At 46.5% G+C, this 22,346-nt stretch overlaps 1 protein-coding gene across 4 annotated transcripts in view; it reads left to right on the top strand.

Moving 5' to 3' along the window:
- The window catches only part of LOC119461370 (rho GTPase-activating protein 20), a 683,025-nt gene that overhangs the window by 248,231 nt on the left and 412,448 nt on the right, over nt 1–22,346 (top strand). Inside the window, exon 1 of one of the 4 annotated variants that reach the window (XM_037722656.2) lies at nt 17,649–18,545. The exons of 2 other annotated variants lie outside the window; for them this stretch is intronic. In XM_037722656.2, coding sequence (XP_037578584.1) covers nt 18,359–18,545 — 187 coding nt within the window. In that variant the 5' untranslated portion in view covers nt 17,649–18,358. Of the gene's footprint in view, nt 1–17,648; nt 18,561–22,346 lie in introns of those variants that run through there. One more of the 4 variants, XM_037722655.2, reaches the window with a different exon arrangement.

Here is a 22,346-nt window from a genome sequence, read left to right as displayed (position 1 = left end):
TTGTTGCATTTCGCCTTCCGCCGATGGAGCGCCAAGGTGTGGGCATGTCGGTCCGTTTAAGCTGAGCATTTAGCAGCCAGGCCGATTTATCTGAACTGCAGTAGTAAGCAAGTTTGTCGCAATCAGACCACCTAAATACTGAACTGCAACAAACCACTTAAACAGGGGCGCTTGTTTATGTGTTCTCATGCTCGTCCCTACCCGTTGCGCTGCAAGGTCGCGGGTTCAGCTCCGGCCGCGGCAGCCGGATTTTCGATTGGGCGAAATGCAGAACGCTCGTGCTTAGATATAGGTGCTCTTTAAAGATTCCAGGTGGTTAAATTTAATCCAGAGCCCATACACTGCGGTGTGGCTTATGATATTATGGTTTTGGCTCGTAAAATCCCAGAATGTGATTGATGAACACAATGTATGACCCTGTTTTTAAGTGGTACTATTACAGCGGGGCCCATGCCACATCCATTTATGTAAACATCGAACTCGCTGTTCGTCTTTTTGTTGTATCGTTATAAAATAATCATGCAGAAATGTCATGAACGATATCGCGTCATGTCTAAAAAAACTGTCAGTTTGATCGTTCGCGAATGGAATGCTATCGTATTGTAAAAAAAGAAAATAAATGCTCACAGCGCATGGGATCGACGCCACCAGTTTCCCTCCCATCCTTGGATATCTTTTTCACGTTGCAAAACTATTTCTACGAAATTATTGTTCTATACTGTTAATAATTTGAAAAGCATATTTTACTCGTGGCGTATGATAGAAAAAACACGCTAGCCAGGTGTTACTATAAGTATATTCCTTCGCGCAAAAGAAAATAGAAAATAATATCTGTGAAAGTATGCAAGCCAGAGAGAGAAAATATGCAAGTCGGAGGACTGACAAGAATTGCGACTTTTATGTACTCGGCGCAGAAAAGTGCCTTTAGCCGATGTTATATTGTCAGACATTTCTTTTGAAGTTCTTTAAATGTTCTGCGAAAAGCTGTCGGTAAAATAAATTGGTTTTTGGTATTTCACTATATCTAAAACATATGCCGTGAACAATAAAAAGTTCAACTGATTCATTCAGTCACAAAAAACAGTGTTAACACAGTAGCTGGTACCAACATACACTTACTTAAATAAGCATCAAGTGCTTATTTACATCTTTTATACTTGAGGGCATTTCGTTGTGTAGCTTGCACAATATTGCGTTTATACAATTCTTTAACTAGCGGCATCCACAGCATCTGAAGAAAAGGGTATGGCAGTTGTTGGTGCAAACTTGCGTGACACATCAACAGCAGAAAACATTCTTATACCAACTGGTTAATGCTTTGTGTGAATGTAAAAAGAATGTTTAAGACTGTTACCTGCGTTCGTGAATATTCTTACACACAGAATAAACAGTGGTAAGACAACAAGCCACAGTTGAACATGCCCTTCCTCGTAAAAAGTTCCTGTGCACGTGCTCCATAATACTTATGAGTGTGTAGGTGTTGAGGCCCTCTAGCAGCATTATGTAGGAATTCCATGACTATGGACAAGAAAAACACTGCAACAATGTTGTTCCTGTTAGCCTTCAATACTGTGGGATCTTAAAAAGAAGTTATGATGTGCTCATACTGCTGATTTTTACGTTCCTTTTGCTGCTAGAAAAAATAGCTATGCTAATTTTTTTTCATTCAAAACTATCTATGCAGCATGTGTGCCACTCAAGTGCAACAGTTCACGAGGCATCCCAGGCCCCGAAAGAAGTTGGAAGAAGATGCAAGCGCAGCATGCCAATGTTGTTGGTGAGAGCCTTGTAACATTGTCACATCATACATAAATTTGTGGAATGCTAATCTCGTAAAGCGGTTACTAGCACACAATGTTTGCAGAAATTCAAACAAAACAGAACTTGCAGAAGAAGAAGGCTGGAAGAATGGTTAAACAAAAATATCACTAGGACCAACATTTTGGCAAGGGAATTGTTTTAAGTCAAGCCAGCACCTGATTTCTGCTCCCCCACTTCATTGGGGGAAGAGAGAATGATGCAGGCAGTGCATAGAGTAAGGTGAGGGAATTGTAAGTGTTCAAAAAAGAGGACAGAAAGAAAACAAGAAGGTGTAGGTTTCTTGTAATAGAGAATGTGTAGGGCTACTAGTGTTGCTTAATCCAAGTAGGGGTGACAAACCTAGAAGACAATTTGTGTGTATGCAAGTGTTTCCTTTGTTGGGCCTAGTTAAACGAGAACGAAGATATATGGTTTGGATATTGCAAAAGAAAGAGCAATAAAAAGAAAACTAGAATCTCAGTTGTATCCAGATATTTTTGATCAAGCCAAGGAGCATGAAATGAAAGCGAAAGGCACGAATGCACATCTTGTCGAAACCAGAGGGCATTAAAGTAGAGATAAAATAAATGATCGATTGAGTTATGAATTCATCATAGCCCACCCGCTAGCACACACACAGTCCTAGGTGTATTTGTGCTCTAGATGACTATGATGGCACATTTCAAAACATGTTAGCTGTTTGCGACACGCTACCTTTTTTGTTGCTCGTTTTTTTAAAAGACCTGCAAATCTTTTTTAATAGAAGATTCTCGGCTTCACTCAGCTCTCACATATAGCTTATTGCTATCACAAGGTGGCATTAACCCTACAAATGCTAAATGCTAGCCTCACCATTAGCAGGACCTTAGCAGCCATACGAAGATGAAGAGCCTCTTCACGTTTGTGTCACAGGCACATTATGCATGAAGGTCATTTAGTTCAGCAGGCTTCATGGACCTTATGAAGATTTGAGGTCTTTCACTTAGTCATAAAAAGAGCTATACAGGAAGTAGTGCATTGCAAACAGACGCAATATTCTCAAATATGCTTTGCAAGCCTTGTGTTGACATAGTGACCATATGTTAATTTTAAAGTTGTAATTTGTGATAAGCATTTAGGCAAGAACACAAAAATATTAGGTCTGTTCTCGTGCATGATAAGAACATCAAGCTAGTTTAATCTGCGTAGAAGTTCACTTATTGCATATATGCACTTATTTCATAGTTCACTGCATAGAAGTTCATTGACGATCCTGTGTCGCAGCAGAGACCACATTTGCCATGGCTCGTTATACTGTTGTTATACCTTAGGCAGAACAATTTCACCTGCATTAAACCACAAAAGCTTTAAGCACTAATATAACTTGCTTACTTTTATGGCTTTAAGCATAATCTTTCACTGCTATTGATGATAGTACATGTTGGTTATCTTACTGATTACATCTTTTTTTTTTTTTCAGAATATTGCAGCACGAGGTTTCCAGGCGCAAGTGTTTCTTATATAAAAGAAAGCCTATTCTCTCCCCTCACAAGGGAAATAAAATCACTATATAAAAATGCCTTTTCATGTGCCTTTTTTGTTTTCCTGTTGGCTGCAGTTAATATTCAGCCTCAGTGAGCCAAATCTTGCTACTTTAGACCTTAGTGAGATATATCCCAGTACAATGAAAATACAATGAAAATTCATCTCGATCTAAATCCAATGAATATACAATAACGAACCAATGGAAAAACAACACAATAATACTACAACAGATTTTCAATGGATTCACGGTGGCCACTTTTCCATGACTACTCAACAAATCTACAATGAAATACCAATAAAAATTCCACAATTTTTTTGTTGATGGTGGCACGAAATATCAATGGAAAACCAATGGAATTCCAACAACATTTTTTGTAAGGGACCACCGACCTACTCACAAAGATATTCGTTACATATTAGCCACGCAAGGATAGTCGTGGCTTCGGATTCCGGTCGACATCTCTCCCAGATCGAGCCCGATCTCAGAGCCAAATAAAAAAGAAAAAAAAGAAAGGAAACAAATTAAGAACACCAGAAAGAGCGAAGAACGACTGTGTGACGCAAGTTGTACATAACAGAGAAGCCGCCTCGAACGAGATATCGGCCAGCGGCGCATCCATGGCCTACGGCGACGCGCCTTCTCGTACGGTCGGTCCCCTTCGCGTCGGGGAGTATTACATGCACGGACCGCTGCAGCCGCTTCGAAAGTCGCCCGGTCACTCGGCTCGCGATCGTAACGTTGCGGCAGCGTCGTCGTGCGAGCACCGGACAAGATACTGCTACTATACGGCGACGACTGCTCCGCGGTCCCGAGCGCCGCATCTGCCGGGCTGCTGCGGCGTGTAGCTCGCGGTGTGTGTGTGTGTGCAGTCGCTGTGTATAGGCCAGTGGGTCAGCGGCGCCGACGCGCTCGCGTTCGTGTAGCTAGCGAGAAGGGGGTCCCATCCACTCTCCGGCGGAGAAGCCGGTGCGAAAAGAGGCCGGGTCTGACCCCCCCCCCCCCCCCCTTCCTCTTTCTTCCTCTCGCGCTTCTTCTTCGTTCGCTGTGGTGCCGAAGCTCTCCTCCGGCGTGGCTGGCTGTGCGACGAGAACTCGATCCGTAGAATTGTACATCGGCTGCGGAAGATGGCACACGTTTTGCCGCCGTCTCCACAGCCGGCGTCTCCGATTCACGCAGCGTGAAGAAGTGAAGAGCGCGCTCCTCCTCTGGCTTTCGCCCCGCTGCCCGAGCTCCGGACTGACTCCGACGGACCACGAGGCTCTTGTGGGTGATTTCGCGCTTCTAGCTTTTATCGTGCGCGCGTGCTTCGTGAGGCCCTGCGGCTTGATCGGTGCCTTGTTCGTTGACAACCTGAGGTTTTCGTGAGAGAGCGACGCCCTCTTGCCACTGGACCGGAAAGACATCGCACCGGCGTTTCGTGCAATAATTCAAACAGTGTTGGTGCCCAATTCGACTTGGGGAAACGTGACGTGAGTGACGCCAAAGTTCCAGGGATACGACAGTGAACCCTTCGTCTTTCGGATCGCTCCGTGGATTCGACTACGTCAGACATTGAGCGGCTTTAGTTTGTCGAGGTGTCTTGAGTGGTATTGAGCAAGGCGCTTGTAAAAGAAAGGTGTATATAGCGTTGCGTTTTCGACTGCCTGTCCTTGGCCGTTTGTTCAAGCTGTCCTCCACGCCGAGCCGAGCGAAGTTCAAGGACGAGAAGTGCGTTCGCTTACTCCTGCGGCAGACGTTGCCGGCGTGGGCACAGAAATAGACATATTTCAGTGCAGAAATTTCGCACGCCTGTCTTCTTTCTCGTCCGCAGAGAAGTCTCGAAGGGGCCGACTACTCCTTTGTTTTGTCTTTTTCGGTTGGGAGATTCCGCTGAATGCAGACTAAATAGATTATAGGAGGACCTCGGCCCATGTACCTGCCATCATACTGTGTTCCGGACCGTTAAACGAAGAAAAAATTGTTTGAAAGCCGAGAGAGAAAGAGCCTAACCTTGAGAGCACCAATGTTTACTCGGGAGTGGCAGTCAGCGACGTCGAAAGGACCGCCTTTTCAATAAAGGCAGGAAGGAAAAGCCCGTCTACCGAGCGCAACGTTGCATCCGACCTTGCGCCGGCTCCCCGGACTGTGACGAAAAGGGCGCAGGGCAGCGGGTAATGCCGGAGAGTGCACGCGCGCCGTCATCGTTCGTCCTTCGGCGCGGTCTTTGCACGCTTGAGCTCTCCTGTTACGTAGGGCCCGCAGCGCCGGGTGCTCGTACTTTCTGTGTGTGTGCACTGCCGTGAATCTAAAAGCGCGTCTGCTTTGCCCCTAAAAGTGACTTCTGCTGCCGTTGTTGGGTGCGCATGTGCGACCTTCGTCACCGACTCTGACTGGACCCTCGCGGTTGCGTTTGCTTATACGGATACGCCCACTGAATTTGTGAGTTCATCAACCCTTCCTCTGTCTTTGCGCATATGTCCCTTCTGTCATGTGTTGGAGTCACTTGCCTCTCGAGTTTGTTTGGGGGTAGTGACGTGGGATCGAAGACGCGGGTGTCTTGTGTTGGCATGAGGGCACGGAGCTCCGATTTGCGCGAGGTCCTCACGATGGTCAAACTGGTGTACTCAGACATGTAAACACGCTCCCACCCTCACCCCGTGCTCCGAAATATGACGTGCCTGCATCTACGCTGATTAAGAGCTACTTTGACTACGGGGTGGTACCACGCAGATCAATTTTAAATTGGGTTCTTAACACCAAAACACAGCTAGTCACTAGTAGACAAAGTAGGCACCGGAACAAACAAGGAAATGTTTAGGCAGTGCGTTTTAGCGCGGCTTGTATAACAGCGACTTAGCGATCTGGCGCCAAGTAGCTTATCGCCTTAGTCAAACTTTTCCATTAGTCCGACGGTAAACATGCACAATCACATGCGCCACAAACCAATACGAGTTTGTCCTTCTGCATGTCTTTCGTCCGCTGTCTTGTGCTCTTGTCCTTCGTCGCCATCGATGAGAACGCATACACCGCACGCTTCTTCATGGCAGCATGAGTAACTACAAGTTCCACGTGAGAGCATGATTCACTACATCAGTTCGATCACTGATACTTTCTTCACGTGCTACGCGGAGAAAGAGAGAGAGCAGACTCTGCCCCGTTTATTCGACACCTCCTAGACAGCAGGCCAATGAACTCTGCTTTATGACGTCATGCTACTTGTAACGAAATTTCCATTACCAAGCGTGACAAAAACAGTCGCGTCAAAATCACCGCCGATTACTGGGAAGCATCCCTAATAGATTCCATGGCAGTTGGACAATGTATAGCATGACGTCATTGACCGAAGTGCACCAGCTTTGTGCTATCTAGGAGGCGTTGGTTTACTACCCTACACGTGGGGAAGGGGATGAGGAGTGACAAAGACAAAGAAGGGAAGAGTTCGGATTGATCACGTGCACGAGACAAGGCACAGCGCATGTATAGGCGGGCACTCAAGTTCATTGCCTTCAGATACTGCAGAAACGCTCATGTGGCCTTATGGACTGAAGAAGCGCAAACTGCTCCGAAACTGATGTGGCAGCTTGCAAAATAGCCACCGTTAACTTATGACGTGCCTAGACAGAAGCGTACCGGCGCGTGTCATGGTCAGATGAGTTCGTGCACAAACAGGAGCACCTGTTTCGTACCTTTCTGCAGTCCACGCGAACGCCAATATCGAGTCAATATTCACCTCGCACACTTTGCTTCCGCTTATATTTCTAATCTACAAGATCTTTCGTCGGTTAGAGGGACGGTTAAGCTGCCTAAGCACGTTATAGCCGGAATTCGGTATGAGTTTACTAGTGTCCAGCTTGTGCAGTAAGAAAAGCGCAAAGAAAACAAACAAGCAAACTTTGCCTAAAGCAGCTTGCAACGTCTATACAGCGTTTACAACACAACGGCCGAGGTAATGATGTCAAGTCTTTCTTAAATGGTCCAGGCTGATGCCCCGAGCTGGTGGAAAACATCTAGATTGGTGGCCACGATTTTTCTCTAAAGACTGCAGACCTGCGTCGCCTGGAATGCTAGAGCTATACGTGCAGTTTTCAAGAGGCACTGATTTTCTTTAGCGGCGGTGTAGGAACATTAGGTTTCACGCATGACTGAACTGGTAGGCTAGACTGCGCGCGTTATCACGAATGCCCTCGTGCGTTCTTAACGCTGCAGCTATACGCGCATTCACGAGCACAGCACGTAAACTGTGAGCGCCGACGCTGAGCCCTGCAGTTATGACGTATCCGAATGCTAACTGCAGCGCAAAGGCGCCGCCAGCTTTGCATTTTCTTCCACTTATTCAAACTGTCCGTTCTCTGCCGCTTGAATCTGCTCATAACGAGACAAGAGAAATTCCTAAAGCGATTACAGCTCTAACGGCCTGTATCGCGAACTATGCTTATACGGCGTGGGAAATGTTTTGCACACGGCCTCGCACACGCCCATGGCTCGTGGCAGCGTGGCCTCTATCAGAACGGACTCATTTCTGAACAAACCGCGCGCTGCTGCAGTTGAATGGGTCGCGCGCCTTCCGCTATCGCCTTTCTGATTATCGCCGCACTTACGCGATCCTGTCACTGTCGTTTGCCGTGAATTGCTACCGTATACGCCTTCTACGAGACAGCGCGTTTAAACTGCCGCTTAGAAGGACGAAAGTGCTGTGCAAGATCAAAAGAAAGATATAGAACAAGCAACGAGGTGCACCTGGGCAAGCATTATGTTGAGACATATACATTCTCTCTACAGCAAGAACGGCAATTTGCCTCCTATCTAGTAGAACTGTGAGAATGAAGTGAAACGATAACATGGAACGATAACTCAGAGGGCTTTGCACGCATGTCTTGAACGCGTTTACGAACGTAATTACTTTACACACCTTAGCAAAGGGCCTTACATGTGGAGCACATGTAAGGCCCTTCGCTGTACGTACACTCTTGGTCATAAATTTCGAAACAATTACGCGCGTGAGCTGAACCTTCGTTGGATCTGTGGAGTCTGTAAGTGAACATATAGAACACTCGCTGACCCAGGGGCTCAAAGACAGTGCTTCTCCCTCTCCTGAGCTCCGTGGTGCCACGTGTGTTCAAGTGCCCTGCACTAAGCCCCGGCAGTAGGTCTCGTCAGTCACGAAGTAGCTCCTACTGGAACATGGATACCACGCCAATGGCCTCATCGACAGCGCTTATATATAGCCGTGTTCTTCTTTATTAAATGCGAAGCATTTCTTGTCGAACATTTGCTACTTTGACACTATCTATCTATCTATCTATCTATCTATCTATCTATCTATCTATCTATCTATCTATCTATCTATCTATCTATCTATCTATCTATCTATCTATCTATCTATCTAGCCGCCTGCGACTTTGTGATCTCATGGTCGTTTCGTTAACTTGGTATATACCAAAATTGGCTTACTATGACAAGAGTATATGACGAGCATAAATGATATCTCATGACATGAATGTCATGACATGCGTGTCATGTAGGTCATGACAATGACCCAGCGAGAAAGATTAACTCTCAAAAACCACTGAAATTGGCTCGCACATGGGTACTAAGTGAAGCAAACACTAAATTATGCTGGTAGAAGTCATAGTCATGAGCTTGACTCAGCAAAAATGACAATGACTCAGCGAAAAACGATTAACACACAAAAGCCACTGAAATGGGTTCTGACGTGGGTACAAAGTGGAGGAAACAATCAATGATGACGGTAGAAATCATAGTCATGAGCATGACTCAACAAAAATGACAAGGACAGCGAAAAAAGATTAACGCTCAAAACCTATGGAATGGGTTGGGAATGGGGTACTAGGTGAAGGAAAAGGCTAAGGTTGTTGGTCGAAGTCATAGTCATGACCGTGACTGAGCAAAAATGACAATGACTCAGCGAAAAAAGATTTAACACTCAAAAACCACGGAAATGGATTCTGACGTAATTACTAAGTGAAGGATGGTGGTAGAAGTCATAGTCATCAGCATGACTAAGGCTTTCACCTTAGGGTCCCTTAGGTGTAGCTAAAGTGACTCACGGGGACTCATGACATGAATGTCATGAGATGCGTGTCATGTAGGTCATGAAAGAGCCGCCATGCTTGGTGCTCTCATGGTCATTTCGTTAACTTGGTAGGCTCCCCGCACACCGCTTCGCATAACATCGATTCCTACAGGGCGTGGGACTGCCGGCTTTTCTGTCTCGTCTTCGTGCATATATATATATATATATATATATATATATATATGCTCCGCGGTAGCTCAATGGTGAGAGCATCGCACGCGTAATGCGAAGACGTGGGTTCGTTCCCCACCTGCGGACCGTTGTTCTTTCATCTACTTTAATTTCTGTTAATTTATCATTTTCTTTAATTGAATTAGTAAAGTACAAGTGATTTCCCATATGTTGTCCTTGGTGTCATTGTTTGTTGGCTTCTTATGATATGATTATGCAAGGTGTCCCAGCTATAATGCAGCACGATTTAAAAAAGGAGGAACAGCGTTACGCGAAGCAAACCTAGTGCGTATTGTTTCCAGTACAGTGGAGTAGCCGCCAGTAATTTTTTCGTTACTGAGATTTAAATAATTAATTGTAATTAATTATCTAACTCGAGAAGTACTGTCTTAACTATCAAAGTGTCAATGAGAAAGTTGTAGAGCAACATGAAAAACTCCCGATACAGCTTTCCGTTGCTCAATACGTGCTACATAAATGTGTTTTTCCGAGCATGAAAGAAGCCCGCGAATACACGCAAAGTGCCTCGAGTGGCCAGTCGTGAGGCAATTCTGCGTGTATTCGCGGGCTTCTTCCACATTTGTTGTTATGTTGTCACATTATGTTGCTCTACAACTTTCTCATTGACACTTTGATAGTTAAGACAGTACTTCTCGAGTTAGATAATTAATTACAATTAATTAATTCAATCCCAGCAACGAAAAAATTACTGGCGGCTACTCCACTGTACTGGAAACAATACACACTAGGTTGGATTCGCGCAACGCCGTTCCTCTTTTTTGAAATCGTGCTGCATGATAGCTGGGACACCCTGTATATATATATATATATATATATATATATATATATATATATATATATATATATACACTGTAGTATAGACGCTCCCCGGAAAACACCCTCTTTGCACCCACCACCAGACCAGCACCGTATTAGGACCACCAGAAAGCTCTTCCTGGATGCACGTACGCTGCGGCACCCGCATTCAAGAACTGTAGCTCGGTACTGGTCTAATCCAACACACTAAACTATAGGGGCGCTCCGGCGCAATTTTCGGCATTGATTGCGTCTTCAGGCATCCGGGCGTACATTTTGCGCTGCGTATTACCACGCTGTTGTCATGGTCAACATGCGTAACACGTATATAGTGTCCGCTTTAGTCAGTAAGCCCACGAAACACATTTCGGTCGGGAGTATGCAGCGGTATATAGTAGAGGCACCGTAAAACGAACACGCCGTCGCCGGATGACGCCGCATGACGCCGCATGACGCCGGAGATGCGTTCCATGGGGTTGCCTCATAAGTGTGGCGAGAGATGAGCTCGCCGCGTTAGCCCCGCGTTCCGCTTCCCCACATTTAGCTCGTCGCCTATCAAGCTGCGGCTGTGCCTACACAGGGCCGCTTCCTTGGACGCTAAAACAGCGGGGGTAACCGCGAAGGAGCGCGTTCGTGAGGTATGGCCTCAGCGGGAGGTGGGCCGTTCGTTCTCGTCTCAATCGCACGCTGCGCGCCCGAGTAGCCTGGCGCCTTGATTTATGTTGCGGAGCCAAACCTGCGAACGGTTCCATTTTCAGGATTCGTTGGTTTCTGCCGTGTCGTCACCTGCGGTGATATGCCGCCGCTGCTGATGGTCAATGCGTTACCGTGTCCAATGGGTGCAGTGGATGACAACCGGTGCAAGCGGATTTCTGAAGCGCAGCTACTGGGTGGTGCGAAAAGCGGGAAAAGGCCACAGCGTTTCCGACGCTTCTGTTTCGTCTTCGTCGATTCGACAGACATCAATAATCGCTCAAAACACTGAAAACATTTACTACGCCGGAAAAAAAATACGGTGGCGATTTAGCGGTAAATGCGAGAAGAAATGCGGGAGCATTACGTCGCACATATATATATACATATATATATATATATATATATATATATATATATATATATATATGCACACTCACATAAGTAAACTTTTTCTATTTTGACACTCCTAAACCTATAACTCATTGAAAGCCAGGATCGAGCAAGACAGATGCAAAGCTTGGCTGCAACATGATTTTCCTGCCTAGCTTTAGACGGGATAGAGCGAGATGCGTAACGCCGAACTCCGAATAAGTCTTATTAACCGCACGACGTTACATAAACCAGCAATCACCCGCCGCGGTAGCCTCAGTGGCTATAAATGGCGTTGCGCTGCTGAGCTCGAGGTCACGGGTTCGATCCCGGCAGCGGTGGCCGCATTTCGATTTGTTTAAAATGCAAAAACGTTCGCGTACATAAATTTATGTTCGCGTCAAAGAACCCCAGATGGTCAAAACTAATCCGGAGAACCCCATGCACTACGGCGTGACTCATAACCTTACCGTGGTTTTGGCACGTAAAGTTCCAGAATTTAATTTTAATTTAATTTAGTAGCAAGAAGTCGCTGCGTGGGGCATCACACAACAATTTTTTAAGAACACGCATCACTAAAAACAATAATAATTGAGCTGTATAGTAGTAAATTACCTTTAACAATAAGGCACTCTTATCGTGATAGGATGCTTAGGAATTCAGAGAAGACGCAAAAGCGAGAGAATAGTGGCGGTGCCTCCTTGGACTTCCCGCGCCAGCTGACATTGACGTCGTGGATTTTAATTGTGCCTTCTTGAGCCTATAGTTAATGTTTTATCGGTAAAGATAGACTACGTACATTGTATTTTAGAGAAGCCCAAAGAAACTAACATGTTTCAAAAACTTTTACTGATTCACAATGGCCCAAATAAGAAAACAAAAAGAAAAATTCTTTGAAATCTGTGACGTCATACTAACGTCCCGGCCGTCACGTTCCGGCGCGAAATTCAAAAATGGCACTCAACCTTAGTTTTCTCTTCTAATCACCAACCTATTAACGCGTAGTGAGCGAAAAAAGCTTTTTTTTATAATAATACTTTATCAGACCAAACTGACTTAGTGCTTCTCTCTATTGTTCCTTCAAGACGCAGGTTAAAAGGGAATTGCTTGAGGCTTATTGCATCAGGAAAGATGATAATATTTTTATCAGTACTGCATCTAGTGTGTATTAAAAAAAAGCGACTGTTACCTGAATAAAATGATGCCTGCTTTTGCACGCGCGAAAGCTGTGATCACGTTCGACGATAGTGGTGTGCAGCGGCAGTGTTTTTTGCATGCTCCCCGAGCAGTTACTGCTGTTTATGTTTCGTTTTGTGATGAATTAGACTGGTTGAAGCTCGGTGTAAACCTTTGTATTTCGATCTATCCCGTCAAAATTTGCGCCGAGAAATTATCTTGCGCAACAAAAGTCCGCAACTAGAACTGCCCCGTCCCGAGAGTTGCGTTGCAAGCCGAAGACTTCGAAGTCATCATTTTCAATCTGTAGCTTTCAGCATTTGTTAGGAACTGTAAATTTTAGCCAGCGTGTTGTGCAGACGTGGCTGCTGTGTAACGTACTACTATTTCAACGACAAGCATTCGCGTACGTTGGCGCTGCGGTTTCTGTCGCATGAGCACAAGCTCGTCAGCCTGAAATGCAGATTGTCAACTATGTCATTCGATTCGTCATCAGAGCATTAGTTTATTTGCAACGTTCCACAACACACGCGATGGTAAATAGGTCCTTGGCTGCGGGGCGCAATTTCTACAATTCCTTCCTTGCAATGTCTTCTCGAAGAGTTATTATGTGGTCTTCTAGGAAGAAAACGTGCCGACAACGTATGCTTTTCTGCTTGACAGCTATCAGCATATGCGCTGCATTAGTTAGTGGATGTACTGAATCGAAAGACTAATTAGGAAGTCAGTAACAACTACTGCGTATCTCAGTTTTTAATATATTTCAATTGCAGGTATTTCTGAGCACCGAAATTACCTAATTATTTTCATGATAAAGATCTCCCCTCTACAGTCCCCTTTTTTGCATCCGTCATGTCACCAACTATGTCCTTTATGCGTGTTCCAATTTTCTAAACGCTCCATCTGATTCCATGTCGCGTCCAATCAGTTTTTCATTGCTTTGCAGTCCACTCGGACATGTACTCCAAAAAACCACCGGTCATCTGGTCTCTGAGAGCGGCTTTGGTCACCACGTGTTCAAATTGTTCTAAAGCCCTCTTCTTCCACTTGGTGCTAAATATCGCAAATCCAGTTCGTTGTCTAATCTATAGACCGCTATGTTTCTGCAGCTTAACCATATACACCTATCGTTTACTCTTGGATAATTCTTAACGCTTAAAAGGTCGCGCTCGAAACGACCCTGAAACACTCATAACTCGTATTGCCGAAACGCCTTGACGGTCGGCTTCACCTTGGCCGTATTGCGGGCCTTTCCGGTCCGTGATTACACGAAGTGCCATATGACAGGCCCCCTTAACCAAGCAAGTGACTCTCTCCTGTACCCTTAACCATCGTTGCCGTTTTTAAACTGCCTCGAGGCGGAGATTTGAATAGTCAATTTACGCAGACAATAGCCGCGAACCTTTAGACTCGGCCCCTTTACGCGACGCGCAACAATGCTGTTTCCATGTAGCCAAGAGAAGGGGAAAAGAGATCTCGCGCGCGCGTGCAGGTGCCGACACACGCGGCTTGGCAAACGTTAGCAAACGTATGCGCGCGCCGTTTACGAACTGGTCGAGCTTTTTTGCGTAACACCGGGCACGCTACGAGCCTCGGAACAGCGTACAGTCGTCGTCGCCGGGGTATTGTCTGAATTTCTGCAAGGTCTCTCGCATCGCACAAATGTCTTCCTGTTTCGGTGTGAGTCACACCCGTGGCGCGGTTTTTTAACTACCTGCGCGGCCGAGACCCGCATTTGAAGGTGCCGTCCGAGGAGGAGGGGGAGAAGTGGAAAACAGTGTTTTCCGTGCGGGTCTTATCTGCACGGGGAGCGGGAGAAGAGGGCGAATAAGAGTTTACAATATAGCTGTCATTATAACTGGCTGGCGAGGAACCAAAGGATGGTATACCAGTGAAGGAAGACGATGCGGGGCCTTGTCGCGGTGCTGACGGCCGACAAGGACGCGGCGGTTTAATTGTGGTGCGATATCGCGTGTATGTGTGTATGTGTGCCGCGCTAGACGCGGTGCGTGTAAAGAATGCGTGCGGCTTTGTTTTTGTGTCGCGCGCCAGTGAGGTGCGCGTCGAAGCGTGTACAGCTCGCGGCGAGCGCCTGAAAACAAAAAAAAAAAAAAAAAAAAAGAAATAGGCGTCGATTCTCCTCTCATCCACGCGATACGCGGAAGGGCTGCAGTTTTCCATCTCCGCCAGACGCCTTATCGGCGGCTGTGTAGCTATTTTTCGCTCCCCGTATGATACGCAGTATTCGGTAGTTTGAGGGGCACGAGTTTTCCGCGCGTGTGTTTAGTGCACGTGAAGCTTAATTGCCGGCTTCGAGCTATAGTGAAGCCATTGTTAGCGCCCTTAGGATAGCGAAAGATCAACACACTGAATTTTTCTATGTGGCCATAGTTTGTGGGATACAGGGAAAATGGATTAGGAATGTTCAAATTAGGATTAGGAAAAGTTCACCGCTTGTACAGAATGTCAAGTTGTCTCGGCCGACGGGAACCTGCTACTCCAGAATATTGACACTTTGGGAGCGCAGGAACTACTGGTAACATAAGAAATGAAGTACAGGGTAGATGATGTAAGAATCAACGAAATGCAGGCAGCCCACCATACTGTTTATGAGCACGCTGTGCAACATCGTGGATCTGGACTCTAGTACAATGTGTGCTCCATGCAGTGTTAATACACTATCGTGCAACTATTTGTTTTCGTGTAGTTAGACGACGTATAACTGCCCGGCCTGCGTCCAGTTTTATAAACAAAAACATTTCTAATGGTCACAAGCTTTTGTCGCCAAAAGAAAGTTATTAATGACGAAGAAACTAGGTTTCCTTTGATCGTGTGGGTTACAGCCCACGTGACCACGTATGCTTCCGAAGAGACAAAGGCAATCTTGAAAGCAGACGAAACGTTTTCTGCGTGCTTCCTACCTGCGATTTGTTTATAAATCGATGCTTCCCAGAAGCATGTGGGCAACATCGACCACTCAATGGCCACTTGCACAGGTTTCTTTTTTTTGTATACATATAAAACAAAAAAGAAGGGCTTCAATCACTATTGGTTAGTGTCTGCGACTGATGTTCAGGCGATTTAACCCATGTGATGAGTGTATAGTGAAGATATAAGTAGGCTTTACAAATATATCGCTTTTCGGCTTGTTCATTGCACCTATGGCATATCGCGCTGCTTTATACTATGCACAGGTTGACCTTTCACAAGCCTTCTGCGTTCGTCGGAGAGGAAAAATCAGCAAGAATGCAGCTTCCCTCATCACGAAAACTGAAGTGTACACAGTGGACATTGCGTAATCTTATGGGACGCGCAGACGTTATAGTGCTCAACAAAGCAAAAGGTGCTGGTACTGGTTTGGAGGTGACCTGTGCCTCTGGCACATATGCTAAACGTACTAACTGGGTGCGTAGATATTGTTTGCGGTAGTAACGTAATTTACTGCAAATCAGGTGTCATTAACGATTATCTGTGTCCAGTCGTGTGGTTACACAGCATTTCTTAGTCTTTCTTTCTTTTTTTCCGTCATATCGCTGCATATAAGTGATCACTTATTTTTCCCTCCTCGGTGTAGTCGTCCCAACGTGTGTTTCTCTGTAAGCTAAAAAGGCGTTAAAATGTCGTTGATCCAGGCGCTCCATGCACGTATGCCCACCAGCTGTTCTGCGTACATCGCGTCTGCGCTTACGACTTCAATTTCTTTCTTCTCGCTTCCTGTCCATGCGGACGCCTTTGTTTCACGCAGAAAATGTGTATCCTGAAACTAAGCCGTTGACAAAGGCTGAAAAAAGCCTTACGGACTCTTCTCAATTAAGCCTATCTGTCCCCCACCCCGCGCTACCGAAGGTCGAGGGGAGGAAATGGGCGGGGAGGGAAATTACTGCTTTTATTTTAGTCCCGGCACAAGGAATAACGAAAAAGGCATGCAGGTAAGCCGTTGGTGACGACTTGCTATGGTCGCGCGAAAATGTTCACGCCTTCTTTTTTCTGTGCGTGTGTGCGTGTCTCTCTTGCCACGGCTGCCCCCCGCAAGGTTCGCGAATTCTCGCCACCAAATTAGAGCCTCCCTCCTCGCCTGTCATTCGCATAGCAGCGGCGCCAATTGGAAGCCACGCTGTGAGCACCGAACCGAGCAATAAACACGTTCACCTTGACGGGGCAAAAACACGTGGGAGAGCGTGGCATCAACGACGGGTGTCTGCAGCTCTGACTGGGCGCGCGTTGTAACACTCATTATGCAAGAAGAAGGATAGACAAAGAAGAGAAAAAAAAGTGAAGATGAGAGACGGGAAACAGCTAGAAGACAAGAATGAACTGCACAACTAATATGTCCCTTTCGTGATAAGCTAGGCAGGCCTTCTGATGCAGCGGGATTGGAATGAGTCTACCCTTTCACTCTGCAGGCTCCGCCTCAACTGTTCGTTGACGCAGATGCAAATAGATCGAGTCTCGGCGATCAGAGACCCGGCGCTGACTGGTCGTGTAGTCCAACACAAGCACCGAGTGTGCGTAGTGTTTGTTCTCTAGCGACGGACACGCTTGAGCAGCGAGCGAGACGTGCGGCCTTCACCTTGTCTCGTGACACCACGCGACGAGGAGACAATGCATTTGCCGCACCGCCTCGCCCGCCGCGACCGTATCTGTATAGAACGCCGCATCATCCGCACCAGCCCAGCAGGAGGCAAAGCCAGTTGCGTGGCCCTACACGCGTCGCGGCTTGTGTTGCGGTATAGGCGTTCGCGTGCCGAGGGTTGCTACTCATCCGCTCGTTTCTGAATAGGGAAGAAGAAGTTCCACATCGGAGGATTTCTTTTCTGCGGCGCGGTCTCGTCGTGGTCGCCGGGCCACAGCGTACGCCCATTGTGTTCCTGGGAGAAAGGAAGGATTGGTGTGTGGTGGTGTTTGTGTGTGCGGGCGAGTGCCTTCTCGCTCAACCCGTGCTGCCCTCTCCTTCGGCTCTTATAGTGGCACACTTTGCGGATGTCCTTGGCTGATCCTTGAAGCATGGGCTTTCGAGCGTTCACTCTCGCGCCGGCGCTCAGTGCCTGAGGAGTTGGTGAGCGTGTTGTGTGTGTTCGTGTGTCCCCGGCGGTGTTTGGCATCCCTTTGATGCCGGCGCCGCCGACTGCTAGCCCAGTCGGCTGCCCTTCGACTCGCGTGTGTTAACGGTTCCCGCTGCCCGCGATTGGAAGAAAATGTCTCATGAGTGCGGTGTTTGTGAATCCCCTGGTTGTAGCACTCTCAGCTCGCCCTGTCAGCTCTGCTAACGGTGTTTTTTGGGGGAGCTCCTGCGGTTCCAGCGCCGACATCAAGCTTGTGGCAGCATCGTTGTTCAACGGAGGCGTGTCGCCAGTTTGCGAAAGGATTACGCACATTGAAGACGGGAGTCTGCGACTATTGTGATTCCGTGGCAACTGAGATTTGGCTTGAGTGTTCACCTGGATGGCGCACACGACCTTTTGACTACGTACTATCGGCCAAACCGAGTACCTTTTTGACAACCGTGTATACCACCTACTAATACGAGAAACGTTCCATGGCTACTCGTCTGATGACTAGTCGCTGAGCCCATAGCCGTTTTCTCAACAAATTTACAACCGTTGGTGGAGTTCCCGAGCAGTGAATAGTCGTAGATTTCTGATCTCTGTGATAACTGCCGTGCATCGCTTACGTCGTCGGCATGCGTCGAGCAATATGGATCTGACTTCAGCGGAATCCTTCGTGGTGAGATCATGACGCGAACCAAGTTCGTGAGGGATTCGGATGTCCCTTGTGAAGTGCGATCGTTCAAGCGCCGTGGATCGATTGTTTCTCTGGCTCCCCATGAACTTCGTTCACCGAGGCTGTACAGAAAGCGTCCGTTCAAGTACACAGTCAACAAACGGTCGCCGAGCATCTCGGGAGCGAGGCGTCGTGCCGGTAAAGCTCGTCATTGTGCGTCTGCATTTCTTGCACTCTTGTTTCACGTGTCTGATGTACTCAATACCAAGAAACAAGTGGCTCATATCCCTGAGTCTAGGGGAGAATTAATGCACTGAATTATTGCTCCTGTATTGCAGAGCATCTAACTCTCCCCTTTCACGTTTCCCATCACCGAAGTACCAGATTTAATAGCTCCGCGAATTGAACTTTTGTGTTGCGTACATTCTCTGCACCTGCTAGCGGAATCCACGTCTTTAAATAGTTGATATCACTCTAGTTTTGTATGTCAGTTGAGATATAACATCAGTTTTCAATCACCCTGAAAAGGTTGTTCCGCCATTAGACGGAGCTACCCGAGACCTATATAAAGCCAGTTAAATAACTACCTGTGTTTGCACAAATTCTCCTCTCGCTTTTTGACAGTTTACCCTGCGCAAGTAGGTGCTCGCGTTCCTCGATGCTAGCGCTAGCACGAACACGGCATATCAATCGCACTACGTCGCCCGTAACTCTGAATATCATCCTCGTAACACGGAATCTCTATTGTTCACCCTTGAACGAGATTGGATTATGAAGCTGGCGTTGCTTCAGCTCGGTGTTATTGTAACCTGGTGACGCACCCGATACTCTTGTCTTGCTTTTGCGCCTTGATTCCTGGAACGGCAGTTGTTTTGACTCGGTGAAGAAACGTTCCCTCGTCTTGAGATCAGATACGAAAGTCAAAACGCTGGAAGCCGTGCTAACGACAGCACGGAAAATCCCTTTCTGTAACTCGGTTTCCGACCGCGCCTTGGAATATGTTTTTCTTTAGCTTTAACTTCTTCAAGTTCAAAGCGACCGCTATCTTAAAATATATCCCATAATAAGCATCACTTTTGTTGAGAAGGGGCGTCCCCAGGGTTACCCTTAGGGTGGACTTGGTTACTTGAACTTAAAGAATGATCGCATCGAAGAATTTCTCCCGTATTCTTGGCCTTGTCGAGCCATCGCTGATAAAAGAATTGTTTTGGCCATATAGATATAGAAGAGGTCATTACGTTTAATGCTATCAGTTTTCAACGCACAGGGAAACTGTTTTCGATATAAGGAGAGTTCTTCAGTTGGTAAATCCCGTGGACCCATGAATGACTCGCTCCAGAAGCTGCGAAATAGGCGTGATCGCCAAAACTTCTGAATTATACATAACCTCGCTGATCCATTCACAAATTTCTTTAATTCAATGTACGGGTTGTGCGAACTGTGTCGGTATAGTCGCAGTCGCAAAAGTGAGGGTGAAGGCTTTTAGCGACCACGAATACTTGCCAACTTCGTCTTGACCACGAATAACGTTGTTGGAAATGTATGCAGTGTATGCAAGCAGTGGGGCACTTCATATACCGGCAAATCCTCCACATCTTTTTCTAGGCGCACTTTCACAATTCCAAATGTATTCCGTATTATTATCACATAATGAGGCGGAATGTGCCTCATGTTCCCAATAACAACATGGAAGTCTAAGTATAGCAAATGCTGTGATTTAAACAGGCAAGTGTACAGTCAAAATCGCTGCAGGCTGCTGAGAAAGAAGATGAACTAAGGGGGTAAGGATATGCTGAGTTCAGCGGAGAGCAAAGGTAATATACAGGGGGAGAAACTGAGTTGGTTAATACTTTTGGCATGCCTTTTTATTTCGTTCAGTCTTAGATAGTTTAGCTGGCTTTCTATTTTCTAAGCCTAACGCGTATCATGTTTATGCGTAATTAAGATTCAGGGCTGTGATATCGCGGCTTCGTGCCAAGAAGCTTTGTTTACCAGGATGCTGTAGCGCAGTCAGTGAAATAGAGAAAGCTTACTGGCACAATACCCGCCATCCGATCACAGAAGGCTGTAGGCAACATGTAGGAATGAAAACAATAACAGAGAAGTCATAAGTGATATGTTTATCCGCACCCCTGCCATCAGCAAGTGTACGTCTTGCTTTATGTCGGTCAGTGAACTTTCAGTATTGTATATTTCGACACTTAAGTTATACTTCAATTTATTTCACTTCAACTTATTTGTGTAACAGTGCCGAGAAGCAGACACGTATTCCCTCTTTGCTCGCTCTACCAAAGCCTTGAGCCTCCAGTGTTCTTGCGCAATGCGCACATCTATTATTTAGAAACTATGTCATTTTCTTTCTTGTGTATTAGTTATTAATGATTAGCTTGCTTTTACAGTGTGAGCTCTTCGGAATATGCAGTTAACTTTTAAGACTAGGTTGAATTTTTCGTTTGCTTTACTTTTTATGACCCCGTACGGGAATTTTTTTCTCGCTTCTTCTTCCTTTATTCATAGCAATGTGTGGCGTTAACCATTGAAAATCGTTACGCCTCGACTATTTTATGAGGCATGCATTTTCGCCGGAAGAGGAGAAGAAATATCTGCGGTTCAAGAGAAACTGCACAAACTGAGAACCTTCCCGATTGCTGACACTTGTGACTGAATTCGTTTTCGCAGCCGACAGGATGCAGGATTAAGTGGATGCATTGAATCTAATACTTCGCAGCTGCAGTGTTTTGCGAGCGTGCAAAACGGCGTGAAACGCTCACAAAAAAACGTTTCCTCGCGCCCTCCCGTTCATTTCTTGTGTCACATTCATATATAGAGCGAGACACACGTTTCTATACCCCGTATATGCACTTTGTGTTTCCGCAAGCAAGTGACCACGTGCCACTCTGCTGTCAAACTGCGCAGGGCTCCGACTTCTCGCACTGTTTCCCGCCCTTTGTGAGGATCGCGCGAGTGTCAACTTATCCCACACCGAGACGCCTTGAAACGCATTCATCATTCCGAGGAACGTCACTGTGACAAACAGAGCACAGCCTTTGCTCGCTTCGGGGATGCTGAAAAGCAATAAGGAAGATAACGAGAGCATAGCGCGAGCGCGCAAAGCGTTCTTCGCCATTCGTGCGCATAGGTGTTGCGGCCGCAACCGGCGAGACGTCAGGTTCGTAGCACGCTGTACGAAGCGCGTCTAAAGCGGGCAGCCAAGCGGACAAAACCGGAACACGTGATCAACACACAGCGGGCGCTTGCCGCACTCCTTCGCACTGATTTTGTTTCATGCGGACGTTACAGCAGTACGTCTTTTTTCTGGGCTGTTTCGAGCCAGGTACTCAGTGCATGGTATTGCCAGCCTCCGAGTGTGCTATCGAGCCAGGCTGCTCGCACACGTTTAATTACTACAGCACAGAGTGAATTATGGTCAGGCGGTGCAAAAATGCTGTTGGTGTGGTCTGGAATAAAGACCTTTACAACGAAAAGTCCGTGGGCGCCGTGATAAGCCGCGGTTTATACTGATGTAAGTGCGCATGTGCGCCGGCTTAAAAACTCTTCGTTGCAGAAATGGTGCCACTTTCTCTGTACCTGCTTTCAAAGTAACGAGCATGTGGTCTGACGCTGGAATGTTAACATAGAAAGATGTGTGCACTTTATTTCTGTCAACGACTGCTTCTATATCACCAAAGCCATTGGATGTTACAACGAATTGTTCCTCATCGATCAGAACATTTCTCGTAAAGCGGGAGTGAAAGACACAAATATGTAAATAGAGAGAGTAAGGAGAGGAAATGCAGAGAGGTAAACCGCAAACGCGTACTGTTTGCTGCCCTACGTAAAGGGAAGGGGAGAGAGATACAAAAAGCTGAAAAGCGAGGGCCCTAAGATACGATGATTTTGTGGCGTGTGAGCCCGAGTGTGCTTTTCTTACTACTTTAGTCTGTGCTTCCCTTGTTTTAGTGAGCCTTTATTAAGGCGGAGCAATCGTTATATTAAAGT

The sequence above is a fragment of the Dermacentor silvarum genome, chromosome 8, assembly GCF_013339745.2.
Source record: "Dermacentor silvarum isolate Dsil-2018 chromosome 8, BIME_Dsil_1.4, whole genome shotgun sequence".
NCBI classification, from domain to species: domain Eukaryota; kingdom Metazoa; phylum Arthropoda; class Arachnida; order Ixodida; family Ixodidae; genus Dermacentor; species Dermacentor silvarum.
The sequence above is the reverse complement of the archived record's forward strand: the minus strand, read 5'-3'. Positions and strand labels throughout refer to the sequence as shown.